Source organism: Mirounga leonina, unplaced genomic scaffold, assembly GCF_011800145.1.
Source record: "Mirounga leonina isolate KUSES-001 unplaced genomic scaffold, KU_Mleo_1.0 Mir_454, whole genome shotgun sequence".
Classification (NCBI taxonomy): domain Eukaryota; kingdom Metazoa; phylum Chordata; class Mammalia; order Carnivora; family Phocidae; genus Mirounga; species Mirounga leonina.
This window is the reverse complement of record NW_023270763.1, coordinates 6,301,923-6,317,596: the sequence shown is the minus strand read 5'-3', so window position 1 is coordinate 6,317,596 and position 15,674 is coordinate 6,301,923. Positions and strand designations below refer to the sequence as shown.

Below are 15,674 nucleotides of genomic sequence, written 5' to 3'. Positions count from 1 at the left end.
GTCAGATGCTCCACCAATTGAGCCTACCAGGCACTTGATTGATTGATTGATTGATTGCTTTATTAGGGAGCTTTATGGCTTCCACTTAGCAGTGGAGGGAAGCACTTTTCATAGGTCCCCATCTCCCTAGGTTGTTTTAAGTGGGACTTATCTCTCACTGGCTTATTTCCCCCTCAGTCAGAAGTCAACTTTGTTTAGGTTCTTCTAGCCAATTCATGCCGACCAGTACAAAATTACTGCTTTTTGAACCCAATATACAGTCTATTACTATTTTCCTCCTGCAAGGCTCAAGATTCCTTAATTTTCTGAGGTGCCACTTCCTTTTTCTCAATAGATCTTTGTTTTTATATGTTGGGTGAGAAGTCATGGAATTGGTAGGAGCAAGAAAATAAAACCAAGAAGAAACTAGAGGGGATTTATAGGAGAGCGTCCAAATAGTTTATATTGCAGACCTAGGATGATGCTTAGGATATTAGAATTTCAAATGGGTTTCTTGTATTGGTGAGCTGTAGGGAAGAGTCATATGGTCAGCTCAACCTATGTAACCTAGGGCTCCTCGAGGACTACAGTCGACACTTTCTGAACGCAAGCAACTCACTTGTGGGGAGAAGTGTTGAAACACTGGGAGGGGAGTATAGAAGAGACAGAGCAGGGAAGACCGCTAATAAAGCAGCTGCCAAGGTGAGTGAATGCATAATCCCATGGCAAAACCGAAAACAAGTGTAAAATACATGTTTCAGAGATATTCCACCCAAGGGGAGAGGATCCTATTTGTGAAATTCCCATCAAGCATTAGCTGAGGCCTGCTCACACAATGTAGTTACCCTACAGAGCAGTGGCCTTTTGTGGTTTTAGAAAAAGCCTGCAGGCCAAGAGACACACGGTGCAACTCAGATGAAGCCCAAAAGAGGGAGTAAGCAGAGGGCAGGCAGGCCAACTATTAACAGTTGACTTAGAACTCTGAATAGAAACCTAGTAGCACGCTAATTTTAGTTTCTGGGTACATTTTAGTAATTTTTTTAAAGCAGGCTCCACACCCAAAGTGGGGCTTGAACTCACGACGCCTCAGCCAGGTGCCCAAATTTTAGTGATTCTTAATATCTCACGAGTTACTTGTGAGTAGCCCTTGTTTTACTTTTAAAAAGTCAATGTACTATCAGGTAATTTTTCTACATAAAACCAAGAAAAGTATCTTTTTACACCTTTCTTTGACTTAAAAACGTTTTCCCCCCAGTTATACAGGAAATAAGAAAAGTATTCCTACATCGTTCATAATCCATCAAATGGTCTCCAGCCTAGGGAACCACAAAGTTTTTATGCCTCCCTTCCGCCTGGACTTGGGACAATGAAGGTATGAGGAGCTCAACGGAGACTGAACATGACAGACTATTACATGTTCTATTAATTCTTGACTCCAGCAAGAAGGTTAGCTACAAAAAGAGGGTCCCCACAGCAAAACCATTTCAATTCCTGTTTATTAATTTTTATAAAACAATGAAGTTACACATAATTACAAGAGTGGTAAGTTCTGGTCTTTAAATGGTCTTTTTCCAGTTAGTATCACATTGATATCCGTTCTCTGTGAGTACCCTGATGCTTAATAAAGCTTGTGCGCCAGATGAAAGATTTTCCACATTTGTCACATCTGTAGGGTCTCTCTCCAGTATGAATGACCTCATGGCGATGAAGATTTGCCTTAAAACTAAAAGTTTTTCCACATTCTCTACATTCAAAGAATTCCTCCTTGGTATGGGTTCTTTGATGCTGAATGAGATCCACATTCCGGCTAAAGGACTCTCCACATTCGCTGCATTTGTGAGTGTTTTGTTTAGTATGAATCTGTTGATGGCTCAGAAGGGTCGAATGCCGACCAAAGGCCTTTCCACATTCGTGACATTTATGGGGTTTTTCTCCACTGTGGGTTAACTGATGTCGAATAAGGGTTGAATTCTGACTAAACGTTCTTTCGCACTCACTACATTTATAGGGCTTTTCTTTGGTATGGATCCTTTTATGTTCAATAAGATATGCCATCTGACGGAAAAATTTTCCACAGTCATGACACTTATATGGCTTTTTTTGAGGGTGACACTGTTTATGGACAAGAAGAGTAGACTTATGTTTGAAGGCTTGCCCGCATATGTCGCATTCAAAGGGATCCTCTGATGTGTGAATTCTTTGATGTCGAATGAAATTTGCCTGACGCCTGAAGACTCTTCCACATTCACTGCATTCATGAGATTTTGCGTTTGTAAGAATTTGCTTATGCCGCAAAAGCAACGATCTCTGATTGAAAGGTTTTCCATACTCCTCACATTTGCCCTGCTTCTTCCTTATTTGGGCACTCCGATCTTGAGTAAGGTGGAGGTTTTGAAGGAAGTCCTTGTGGCATTCATCACCAAGAGTGGGGAATGCAAGTCTGTAAACGTCCACCAATTCATTACATTTATGTGACCTTTCTGCAGATCTCTTGGCCGTTGTCTGCTTTACCACTGACAACTCTAAATCTTCAGAAATTTTCTGCTTTGGAGTTGGCTTTTTCGTCTTGCATCTGGCTTCAGAGCCTAACCAAATAAAAAGAAAACACAGAAATGACCTGTGCACCACAGAAGGAAAAAAAAAAGCAGCCAACTGTGTGTGCTACCAGACACTCAAATGAAGCTAAGAAGTGCCCGCTTCGTTACGTCATCAGGCTAAAGAGGCCAAAACTCTGATTTTCACAGGGCTCCCAGCTTCAATAGCAGAAAAAGTTCTGGACATCAACTAGCTGACAGAAAAATGCACAAGTGTGTGCCAGAGAAGGGAGAATCGAACAAACCCATCACGACTACTGGAAAAATAACTTACTCTGGGTACTCAGTAGTGTGACGTAATGTAGGAGAGGGAACATCTTCTACTTTGTCGATAAGCAGGTTTTCAATAGTTCTGGGAGAAACAACTCCTTAAAATGGGGAGTGTAAGATAGAATAGGAAAGGAACCAGATAGAAGTAGGTACAAAAGCCAAGGGAATACAGCAGTGGTTCTCAACCCAGGGGTGATTCTGCCTCCTGGGGGACAGTTGGCAATGTCTGGAGACATCTTTGGTGGTCACAACTGGGGTGGTGCTACTCAAATCTAGTGGGTAGAGCTAAACATCCTACAATACACAGGACAGCTCCCCACAGTGAAGAATTATCCAGCCCAGAATGTCAATAGAGCAGAGGTTGATAAACTCTGGAGCAGAGGATATGGAATAAGGTAGAAGCAGCGATCAGGACATAGCAGGAAAAAGCAGGTACATCAAGAAACACTGTGGGACTATGAAAAACAAAATGAAAGCAAAGGAACAAGAGAAAATAGAGAGGAAGGATAAGTAACGAGGGTAAAATAAGGAATATCTAGTTTGACATAAGAACTGTCAGACCGGCTGCTTCAGAGAAGCATTCTACTGCAATGGAATGAGGCTGAGCTTTGCAGACTTGAAATCGAATCCCAACTATTAATCTGTGTGACAGATACCTGAATCTTTTCAAAGTTTATTTATTCATTTTTAAGTAATCTACACCCAACGTGGGGCTCAAACTCATGACCCCAAGATCAAGATTCGCACACTCCACCGACCGAGCCAGCCAGGCGCCCCTGAATCTTTTAGTTTCTTCATCTGGAAAATGGGGCTAATGGTCACACATACTACCTTCAGAGGGCAGCAGGGATGAAAAAGTGGGAGGAGATACACCAAACCCCTGGCTCAGTCTCTGGGGCAACACAAGGGGCTTCATTAATGTGGCTTTCCTGCCTCCTCAGGATTTCCACTCAACTGGGCCTTCTCCTCACCCACCTGGGCAAGCACTACTGGAAGCCTTCCTAGTCCCGGCTCTTGGTAGATCCAGGATCCATGGTTCTTCCCACTGCTCCAGCAGGCAGATCACCTCAGGTTTGGGAAACTGAAATCCTACTCATGGAGAAGTAAATGGGATGTGGTTAGTGAGTTATGGAGAGATGTCCTAGACCTCAGCTTAACCCCCTTGGGTCTACAGTGGCAAACAGATAAGGACAATAATCAAAAGGGCTGGTGGGAATAGAATTTGGCACAATCTGACAATCTTTATGGAAAGCTTCAACAATCATCACAGCCTTAGATGTGGTAATTTCACTCTTAGAGTCTATGGAACAATTAGGACCAAGATGAATGGACCAGAGCCGTTCAGCAGAGTTGTACCAGTGCACAGCTGGAAATAAAGTAAACATCAACAGGGCAATGTCTACAGCATAGCATTTGAATGCAGTGAAGGCAAAAGTATTCGGCAGATACTAAAAATCCATGTGTTCAAGAATATTAAAATGGGAAAATGTTCCCTATGTATTATTATAAAGCCGAATGCAAAACTCATGTGAAGTACGATCCAAATTTTGTTCTTAAAAACTATGCATGTGGGTGTAAATGTACAGAAGTATACATATATATGAAAAGACGAATAAAAAGTCCAAGAAAACATTAACGGGGATCATTTCTGGGCAGTGGGCCTGCAGAGGATTTTTATTTCCTACTCTGTTATTGAGTCATTGGGTAATACAAAGAGACTTGAAAGTACCCATACCCTTTAACACCAAAATTCTGTATCTTGGGGAATAGTCAGAAATTTATATAAGGATTTATGGTCAGAAACATCCATTAGAACATTAGAATATAGAAAATGATAAATCCATAAGCAAGCCAACAACAACAAAAAAAGCCAAACTAAATATCCCCAAATGGGAAAATGATTAAATATTATAGATCATACAATAGAATTACATTATGGTCATTTACTATATTTATGGGGGCTTTTAATAGCATAGGGAAAATGCTGATATTGTAATGTTAAGATTTAAAGGAATTACAGAATTATATGAAGAATATGTTCAGCCACATTTTTTAAGGGGGAGAAAAACTAGAAGGAACTATTCCAAAATATGAAGTGTTATCCCTGAATGTTCTCCCCTCCCTGTCATAATTTCCTGTACCTTCTATGTATTCAAGGCTGCTCTTGTAATGCGTTCATAAGGAAAACAGACATCAGAAACTCCAGAGGTGGGCGGACAATCCCAAAAGAGGTGGTCAAGGCTGTGGCAAGACTGTCAATGTGGGGGTCAAAGCTGTGGCCCCAGAAAGCAAGCTATCTGTGGAAGAAACGCCCACAGGAGAAGACTCTGCACTGGAATAAGACAAAGGCAGGCTCCCCGAGGAGAGAAGCAGTGAAGGTTCAGAAATGAAGTCAGTTAAGAGTCGTTTCCTGGATACCTGGTGATGCTGCCAACAAGGAAGGAACCCATTTCCAGAGAGAAGACAGAGAAAAAGAAGCTAACCTTTGGAATCCAAATCAGCCATAATCTTTTCAGCTCATACAGGTCTTACAGATGTGGAGGATGTGGATCGGGGTGGGGAGTTTTAGCATCTCTGACCTCTAAAACAAAAGGAAACTATTCTTTGTGCACAATCCCTTATTTGAAAACCTTGAGGCCAGACGTGTTTCAGGATTCAGAATTCTTTCCAGATTTTAGAAAGGCAACTTGGTGTGTATATTTTCTATTACGTCCCGCCCCCAGCAGGGGTTGGAGATGTACCCTTATTCAAACACACTGATATTTCTGATGCTAAATAGATAGATACAAAGACCAAGTGGGAAAAACAAAAACAAAGACCAACTGGGAAAAATAGGGATGAGACATAGCTTCTTGTAGGAAGAGATCAGGTTTTACCACCTGAGGACTTCACAAGTTGGGTCTTGCCGCTAAATGAATTATGGGGAAAAAACTAGTTTTCGGAGTTTCTCTGATTTTGAAATTGCACGTAAGGGACTGAGGACTTGTGTAGACACTCAGAGCCAAATCTTCAAGCCACGTCATTACCCAACAAGATCATGTTTCTGTAATTCTCCAGCATCACATCTCTGTAGAGGTCCTTCTGAGCCCGCTCAAGTTTGTTCCACTCTTCTCTGGTGAAGTACATAGCCACATCCTCAAAGGACAGCAACTCCTGAAAACAGAGACTGATTATAGGCTCAGTTCTTACAGTAACTTTGTGAGCTATCACTATTATTCTACAGGTGAGGTTTGAGGTGGTCAAGTGACTCGGCCAAGTTCGTTCTTTCTTCTCTACTACAGAGTAGACAAACTTTTTCTGTAAAGGGCCAGATGGTAAATATTTCAGGCTTCCCAGGCGATTTGGTCTCTGCTATGATTATTCTGCACAAAAGCAGCCAGGAACAACGGGTAAGTGAATGGGCACGGCTGTGTTCCAGTAAAACTTGATTACCAGGTCCAGGTCAGTTTGCTGACCCCACTCTTATACAATACTACCTTTAACACGGAATATGTTTCTGCCCCGGGTCTCCTAGGAAAGAGATGGCGCATTCAAGGAGGTCACTGAAGATAAGTTAGCACGCAGGCTATTCACAAAGGAAGGTGCTTCATGGAAACCAACAAGGCTGGCTCTCATGGGGAACAATCACCCACCATGTCTGAAGGGGGGAAGAAGGTAGGGGAGGGGTTATTGGAATCCAGAAAATTGTTGGAGAGGAAGCAAGACTGGGGCCATGTGGTCACTGTCATCCCATGGCCCGGCAGGCAGGGAGCCGTGGGAATAAAACCCAATACTGCTTTCCTCCAGGTTTCTGGTCCCCTGACCCTCTCCACCCCATTGCCAAAAGCCAACTGGAAGCCAGAGGGCAAGAGAACCCACTGATGGCGTATGAAGGTCAGCCTCTGAGGGCACAGACCAAAGTGAGGGAGGGTGAAGCATACATCAAAGGTGGGCAAACAGAGACTGTTCAGTACAATACATACAGCAGAAGTTTCCATTTGCAATTGTGTTCAGCTCAAGTGGGCAGAGAATAGAGTACTGCAGCCCTTGGAGCAGAGGCCCGCTGTCTGCCCACCACACTCCCTTCCCTTAGGAGAAACTGTGTGGCCTGAGGGGCTATCTGAGCAGGGAAAGGGCAATCAGTAATAGGAAATGCCACCACCACCCCTCAGGAAACAGATACCAGAATTCCCAAATTACAGGGTGCTTCTTTCCTCCCTACCGAGCCTGACTTCCAGAGTTACCATTTCGAGCTCCCTCCTACCACCATCCCAAACGTCCCTCCTTTTTTTTTTTTTTTTTAAGATTTTATTTATTTGAGAGAGAGAATGAGAGAGAGAGAGAGAGCACATGAGAGGGGGGAGGGTCAGAGGGAGAAGCAGACTCCCTGCCGAGCAGGGAGCCTGATGCGGGACTTGATCCAGGACTCCAGGATCATGACCTGAGCCGAAGGCAGTCGCTTAACCAACTGAGCCACCCAGGCGCCCCCCAAACGTCCCTCCTTTTACCAGAGCTGTCCTGTGGGTCTCCTCAGCTGACATTCTCAGATGCTACGTGAGCGTAAGCAAGCGCTGGGGAATAAAATGCCTTAATCTCCCACAGAGTAATCTCTATACATTCAATCATATGGCCTTTAATGTTGCCCCAAACTCTCACCCTCCCATTCCTCCCCAGGGTCTTCTGTACCTTTACCACCCTCATTCTTTCAAGAAACACTGGGCACCAATAGTTGCTAGCTTTCAAGCCATAGGCCAGCAACAAGGGGTCCAGCTCCTGCTGAGGCCACAGGATATAACCGTTCAGGCTGTGCACTGCTCAGACCTACAGGACACCATTTACATCACAGCTGTGTGAATGGGTCCCCTGGAGTTGCTACCTGCACAATCTGTATGATTCTATAGCAGGCCTGGTCCCACTTGGGGAACCGACCGTCCAGGGGGAAAGTTGGAGTCAACACGGTAACGATCCAGTGGGAGGTACTCAGAGGGGCTAGGAGGGCATGTGTTTCACCTCACCACTCCCTTCCAGAAGTCACTGCCGGTTATGTCCCAGGAAAGAGCCCACAGAGCACATGCTCCCTAATTCCTCTCACTTCCCCACCATCCCCGCCAGGCATTACCTATGTTCTCACTCATCCCTCTCTCTTTTCCCTCAGGGAAAGAAGCTGTCCTTCTAGCAATCCCTCCCCCTCTGCCTCTGCTTCCATTCCCTTGTGTCTCCTCCCCAGGGTCTTAATCCAATGACAAGGACTCTTCCATATCTTTACTCTCTTTCCCCTGTGATACCGTGATATATACTTAGGGGCACCCAGGTGGCTCAGTCGGTTAACCGGTTAACCATCTGCCTTCGGCTCAGGTCATGACCTTAGGATCCTGGGATAGAGCCACGCTCCCTGCTGAGCGGGGAGTATGCTTCTCACCCTCTTCCTCTCCCCCTGCCTCTCCTCTCCCCTCGTGTGCATGCTCTAATAAATAAAATCTTTAAAATATATATATATATTTAATCTTCATCCTCATTTCCAGCACAGAGCTCCTAAAACTCTTGGAATTCCTAAGGGATAAGAGCAGGAGCATCTCTTCATATTTGGCCTTCTGTCCTTGGTTTCTGAAATAGCTCGAGTCATGAAAGAGAAAGGAGTGTCTCCTTACTCATCACAAATTCCTTTCACCACACCTGAGTTTATGTTAATGAGGTGATCTTTGGAAAGGCCCCAAGGATGGCAGGCTGGTTGCCAAGGGAACCAACCATGTGATTAGAGGGTTTGAACCCCCCAATTCGGAGGAGGGAGAGGGGCTGGAGGTTGAATCAGTCACGAAAGGGCAATGATTTACTCAATCAAGCCCATGTAATGAGCCTCTATAAAAGCCCAAAAGGATAGGGTTCAGACAGCTTCAGGGCTAACGACTGTGTGGAGGGCTGGGAGCATGGCACACTCAGAACACAGAAGCTCTGAACCCCTCTTCTGTCTGGCTGTTCCTGAGTTATAGCCTTTTATAATAAACCTAGTAAAATCTAGTAAAAGTAAACTGTGTTCTTGAGTTCTCTGAGCCACTCTAAGCAAATTAATCGAACCCGCAGAGGGGGTCATGGGAACCTCCAAATATATAGCCAGTCAAGGCACAAGTGACAACATGGACTCACAATTGGCTGGTGGCAGAAGTGGGGGAGGGGCAGTCTTGGGGGACTGAGCCCTTACCCTGTGGGGTCTGATGCTAACTCCAGGTAGAAAGTGTCAAAACTGAGTTAAATTGCAGCCCCACCCCACCCCACTGGTGTCACAGAATTCCCTGATGTGTGGGACAAACCCCAACATGTTTGGTGCCCGAAGTGAAGTGTGGCATGAAAGTAGAAAGCAGAGGGACGCCTGGGTGGCTCAGTTGGTTAAGCGTCTGCCTTCGGCTCAGGTCATGATCCCAGGGTCCTGGGATCGAGTCCCGCATCAGGCTCCCTGCTCCACGGGGAGCCTGCTTCTCCCTCTGCCTCTCTGTCTCTCATGAATAAATAAATAAAATCTTTAAAAAAAAAAAAAAAAAAAAGAAAGTAGAAAGCAGAGAAACATGGAGTGTTTTTCCTAAACACTCACTTCTCCCCTCCCTCCTTCCCCTTCATCAGCAAAAATGCCAAAACCTCTCCTTTTTTTTTTTTTTTTTTACGAATTTATTTATTTGAGATAGAGCACGAGCCAGGGGAAGTGGCAGAGGCAGAGGGAGAAGCAGGCTCTCTACTGCACAGGGAGACCGATGCAGGACTCGATCCCAGAACTCGATCCCAGGACCCTGGGATCATGATGTGAGCCGAAGGCAGAAGCTCAACCAACTGAGCCACCCAGGTGCCCCAAAACCTCTCCTATCTTTAAAAAGACATTCCTGTGCCAGCCTTCCCCTCTGGTTTCTGTTCTCTATCCTTCCCTTACGGGACCAGCTCCCAGGAGAAAACTACACACACTTCCAGTGGCTGCGTAAGCCACTGTCTGGTTTAAGCCTCATCACACCTCTGCAACTGCTCTAGGGCATCCCTGCTCCCACCTACTTGGCAGAGCTTCGGGACTCCGCAGAAAGTGAAGACATGCTGGAGCAAGGCAGTCAAACTGCAGTAACTCAACTTGCCTCCCTCCTGTCCCACCTTTCTTTCAAAATTGTTAGGATGGCTTCCTAACTTGTCTCCTTACTTTTAAATGCAACTTTTTAGAATCAACCTCCATAATGTTGCAAATTCAATAACTAAGCTTCCCTTATACCCTTTAGTACTCCCAGAGCAGAATTTATCCCTGTAATGCAAGAGTCTGTTTACATATCTACTTAAAAAAAAAAAAAACCAACAACCCTGTAAACTCCTTTAGAGAGAGTTTATCTCCCCCGCACAAAGGATAGTATCTGGTACATAGTAACACTCACTGACAGAAATAATGAACAACTATGGTAACAGTATCTAAAATTGGAGAGTGCTTAAAATAGAACTAGATACTATGTAAAGTATTATTTACCTATTTCACCAAGTGCCTCACTTAATTCACAACTCTTTACCATAGGTGGTATCATCCCCTTTACAGATAAGTAAACTGAGGCCCAGGGACCTTATGTAACTTGCTGAAGGTAAAACATCTACAACAAAGCCTGGATTTGAACCTGTCTGATCCCAGAATTCAAGCTCTTTAACAGCACACTTTCCAAGAAGGAAAAAAATCCCCAAATTAATAAAGATGGCTCAACCTGAACAAAGGAGTCAAAGCCATTGCCTGGCTGCAGGACTACCCTGAGGAAGGGGAGGAGGAGCCCAGCTCACCTTCCACCCAGCTGTCAGGAATACAGCTTCCAAGTCCTGGTCTCCGAGATGGGGCAGGATTGCCGCCATGAGGCTTGACTGAAGGAGGAAAAAAGATAATGAGTAAAGGCCACTCCCAATTTAAGCCTCTCTCACCAGGCAGCCCTGGGACAGGGAATTCCAACAGGGCCAACACACCTGAGCTAATATACAGTCACAGTGTTTGGTGCTGAAATGGGAAAAAATGAAAGCAGCTGCTAGAATAGTCTTTTTTAGGGGCGCCTGGGTGGCTCAGTCGTTAAGTGTCTGCCTTCGGCTCGGGTCAGGATCCCAGGGCCCTGGGATCGAGCCCCGCATCGGGCTTTCTGCTCTGCGGGAAGCCTGCTTCTCCCTCTTCCACTCCCCCTGCTTGTGTTCCCTCTCTCGCTGTGTCCTCTCTGTCAAATAAATAAATAAAATCTTAAAAAAAAAAAAAAAAAAGAATAGTCTTTTTTAGGAACTTCTGAAGTTGGCTCAATTTCCAAAGCTTTATCCCAGGGCCCTGCCCTCCCCTTCTCCCTAGAATATGTTCTGTAGCACCTCATTGAAAGACTGCATACACAAAGGGACAAGACCATAGATAAGAATAGAACTCTGGCCCACAACCTGCAGCAACCAGCCCAGAATCCAAATCACACCCCATTCGGCAATCAGCCCCAAACCAATATCGGGTCAATAACGGCCAACTTATACTTAATTCTGACTTCCTTCCTACAATTTAGGACCAGCAGAGAAAGCCAAATACACTCCCCTACCCAACCACATAGGATGTTCTGCTTCTATTTATTTAACCTCCAAACTGGGCACATCTGAGCTTCCTTTTTCTCCCCACCATAAGGCTTACCCCTGCCTGCCTTTGGGTCTCTGCCAAACAAGCAATGGTGACTCACACCCTTGCTATATAGCAGGATCTGAATGAAGAGCCTTTGTTTGTTCTCGTTTGGGGGTGGGGTGGGGTGGTGGTCATGTATTTCTACATCCTACAGGATCAGCTCAGAGAGTATAAAAATGACTTTAGGGCAGTTAAAGATTTCAGGCTACCTATTATAGACACAGAAGCAATCGTTGTCAAAAGACTGTTCAGAGAGCTTGACTTGATATGCATATTTATTGAGAAACACAGCAAACAAGACTTCAAAACCAAAAGCATGAAGAGGCTGAGCTCTCAGCAGCCACAGCTTAGTTCATAAGGCGTGAGGGGTAGCAGAATATGCCACCCCATGATCAGTTTGAGCTGTGGGCACTTGAAAAGTGGCAAACACAGAGAAAGGCTTTCTCTGAGCTCCCCTTATCTGCCTAAAGACCGATCATTGAAAAGGAACTCAACTGTCATAAATTCCCCTCCCAGGAGATGAGACTAGATGTTGACACCACACCCAAACTATCCTAAACCATCGGACCTCCTGTCTGCTCTTCTAAGGACCCAGTCATCTTTCCTAAAACTCATTTACTCTCCTCTAAGAGGCCTACATCCTCTCTCCCCTTTCCCTATTAAGAGGGTATTTAAGCCCGAATTCTAAGCCACTCCAGGAGTTATTCATTTTTCCGTGGGTATTTCCCACCTATACATGTTAATAAATTTGTTTTTTCTCTTAATCTTTTATTGCCGGGATCTCAGCTAAGAACGGAGAAAGAAAGTTATTTCTCCGCCACTACACACGAAATGAGGAAATACCTTGTTTTCTACTGTGACTGTTTACTAGAAACTTACAACCCTTTTAGAATAGAAGCACTGCACAAGTTTACTTGTTTTTAGCTGATTGGCCAGGAAGCTACAAGGTCACCATGACATGAAGACAGCTTAAGTTTCCCAGAAGAAGAGTCAGCATTTTGGGAAATTAGGACAGTTCAAGTTTTGATTCCACAGCTAAGGGTGGTTGGCCTAAGGGTGTACCCAAACTGTGGTCTCCACTTTGGTTTTTCTGGATCATTATAAACTCAACATCGTTACTCTCGGGAAGTACACAAGTGATGGGATACAGGTGATTTTCATTTTTTTCTTGTGCTTTTTTCTGGCCACAGGCGAACCTTGCTTTCTGTGAGTGCGTTTGTAAGAAAGTCTCTCGAACCATTCACGTTCCCTAAAAACATTATTTGGAAGATGCTCTGTCTTTTAAGCAAGGAGGCACTCCAAAAAATGTCCTGACCAAGGGCTTCGAGATTGGGGAAGGGACCTCAACGCTTTCATTATCTAAACTCTACTGTCTACCGTGAGCACGGTGCATTTGGAAGTCAGAATCTAAAACGCCCCTCCACTATAACCTGAACTCCTGCAACGTTCAATCACATCTCCTTTTCCCCTATAACCAAACCAAACCACAGTATTCACCAGCTATTCATTCATCGGACTTGTTCTTCCTTCCTGCTGAAGACCTGACACCACGGAAAATAGTCACAAGTTGACATCTTCGGGAAGACGCCCCGTAAATGCCCGACGACCTCCCCTGAGGGTCTCTCGAACCCGGACACCTGCCGTGGCGGGGCCGCCGGGGCTTCGCCCGCGCCAGCCACCCCTCCCATCACACTAGCTCCTCTCTCCCCACACCCGCTCCGCACCTCCAACCCTCCGCCGCGCCACCTCCTCCAGGAAGTCCTCAGTGTCCACCTGCTGCGGCCCTAGGGGCCGGGCTCCCCTCTCGAGGCTCCCAGCCCGACCCGCGCTGCGGTCCGCGCCCCTCCAATGACCACCCGCTACCCGAGGGCGCGAACGCGGAAGAAATCCCCGCCACTCGCCGGCCCTCACTGGCGCGCGCGGAGCCCAGCGTCTCCGCCCGCGTACCTTCTAGGAAGCGCGGAGGCTTCGGAACTCTTTGGTCGGGTTAGGAGGGCGGCAGCCTCCCGTCCCACGCCCCCGCCGCTCAGGTCGGGGCCAATCAACGGCCGCAGAGGGCGCCGCCTGGGCCACGTGACTCCCAGGCCCCGCCCCGGCCGGTTCCCGCCCAGCCGAGCAGGGCGGAATCTCCAGTAAAAATCACCTGAAGGCTTTAAAAACTGTGCCACCCAGGCGCTCGTTTTCCACACCAGTTGGATCAGAATTTCTAGGAGTGGGCCCTCGTGCAACTGGGTATTTTTCAAAAGCTCCTCTTTTGAGTGTGGAGTGACCAACTTTTTAGAGAGCTAACCCGGGACGCAGTCCTACCAGACGAATAACATAATACGTTGAATATAGTGAATGATTACACATATCTGTGTTACCTAACATAAAACTATGAAAAATAGGTATTTATCTGAAACTATGTTATTCAGAAATTACATGAATGCTATTTAAACAAAGCAACATAGGACTAGTTATCAGTGGCAATTAGTTGTAATTGATAGGAGGATTTGTTTGTTTGTTTTAAGATTTTATTTATTTGACAGAGAGAGACAGCGAGAGAGGGAACACAAGCAGGGGGAGTGGGAGAGGGAGAAGCAGGCCTCCCGCCGAGCAGGGAGCCCGATGCGGGGCTCGATCCCAGGACCCCGGGATCAAGACCTGAGCCGAAGGCAGACGCTCAAGGACTGAGCCACCCAGGCGCCCCCCGATAGGAGGATTTGATGGGATTCCATGTTTAGCAAAGAAAAAAAAAGTAACAGGTTAAGAAAAACACTTACGTGAAATCTCCCTTTAAGTCTTGATTTCCATGGGCCAAAACACTAGAAACAGAGAAAGAAGGAGAGGCAGAGAGAGGGATAGGGTGTTTGTTTTACCAGTATCATACTAGTTGTTTGACCTGGGACGAACTAGTTCACTCTTCTGTATGTTAGTTTCCATACATGTAAAATGAGGAGAGTAGGACTATGAATTTTATAGGGTTGTTCTGAGGTGTAGCACCCCCTTATCCTCTGTTTTGCCTTCCACAGTTTCAGTTACCCAAGGTCAGTCATGGTCCAGAAGCAGATGATCCTCCTGCTGACATATCCTGAGAAGGTCAATAGTAGCCGGACGCTACCTCACAATGCCTCCCTTATTCATCTCACTTCATCTCATCGCATAGGCATTTTATCATCTCACATCATCACAAGAAGAAGGGTGAGTACAGTACAATAAGCTATTTTGAAAGAGAGACCACATTCACATAACTTTTATTACAGTGTATTGTTATAATTGTTCTATTTTATTATTGTTGTTAATCTCTTACCGTACCTAATTTATAAGTGAAACTCTATCGTAAATGTGTAAGTATAGGAAAAAGTATAGTATATGTAAGGTTTGGTACTATCCACAGTTTCAGGCATCAACTGAGGGTCTTGGAATATATCCCTCCACAGGTAAGGGGGAAATACAGAGAAGAGGGGCCACTTTCTGCTCGTTTTCTACTGTATTAAATGAGTTAATATATGTAAAATGCTTAGAACAATGCCAGGCCACAGTAAATGTTCCTAAAGCATTAGGGAGAAAATCTTCAGTTTTCTAAACATCGTTAGATGAACGCAGATATTCATTGACTCAGTGTTGCAGCAGTTTGAACTTCCGAAAGACAATTAAGAGAATCAGGAAATAAAATGAAATTCATTCAATTGATACTTATTGAGGGTCGGGGCGCCTGGGTGGCGCAGTCGGTTAAGCGTCTGCCTTCAGCTCAGGTCATGATCCCAGGGTCCTGGCATCCAGCCCTGTGTCGGGCTCCCTGCTCAGCAGGGAGTCTGTTTCTCTCTCCCCACTCCTGCTCTTTCTCTCAAATAAATAAATAAAATCTTTAAAAGAAAATTTATTGAGGGCCTACAATGTTCCAGGCACTGTTAAATTTCAAATATTACACGTTTAAATGTTACTCAAAGTATTTAGGGCTTGGGGGCGCCTGGGTGGCTCAGTCGTTGGGCATCTGCCTTTGGCTCAGGTCATGATCCTGGGGTCCTGGGATGGAGCCCCACTTTGGACTCACTGTTCAGCGGGAAGCCTGCTTCTCCCTCTCACACTCTCCCTGCTTGTGTTCCCTCTCTCGCTGTCTCTCTCTCTGTCAAATAAATAAAAATCTTTAAAAAAAAAAAAAGTATTTAGGGCTTGGTTCAGGCAAAGGGCTGCTGATCTCATACAGGAAAAACCAGTTGAACTTTTGAAAAATTATACTG

The 15,674-nt window shown here is 45.4% G+C and overlaps 1 protein-coding gene across 6 annotated transcripts; it reads right to left on the bottom strand.

Moving 5' to 3' along the window:
• Positions 1 to 1,457: 1,457 nt before the first annotated feature.
• On the bottom strand, positions 1,458 to 13,378 carry ZNF789 (zinc finger protein 789). Of its 6 annotated transcripts, none has more exons than XM_034988421.1 (5): positions 13,179 to 13,370; positions 10,605 to 10,682; positions 5,870 to 5,996; positions 3,819 to 3,932; positions 1,458 to 2,564 (listed from the first exon to the last, which is right to left on the bottom strand). In XM_034988421.1, the coding sequence occupies exons 2-5, from the start codon at positions 10,671 to 10,673 to the stop codon at positions 1,561 to 1,563; spliced, it is 1,314 nt and encodes a 437-aa protein (XP_034844312.1). In that variant the 5' UTR covers positions 10,674 to 10,682; positions 13,179 to 13,370; the 3' UTR covers positions 1,458 to 1,560. The 6 variants fall into 6 exon arrangements, with proteins under 6 accessions (XP_034844312.1, XP_034844313.1, XP_034844314.1 ...); XM_034988422.1 differs by having other exon boundaries at positions 13,201 to 13,370; XM_034988423.1 differs by lacking the exon at positions 13,179 to 13,370 and adding an exon at positions 10,782 to 10,880.
• Between the last annotated feature and the right edge of the window lie 2,296 nt (positions 13,379 to 15,674).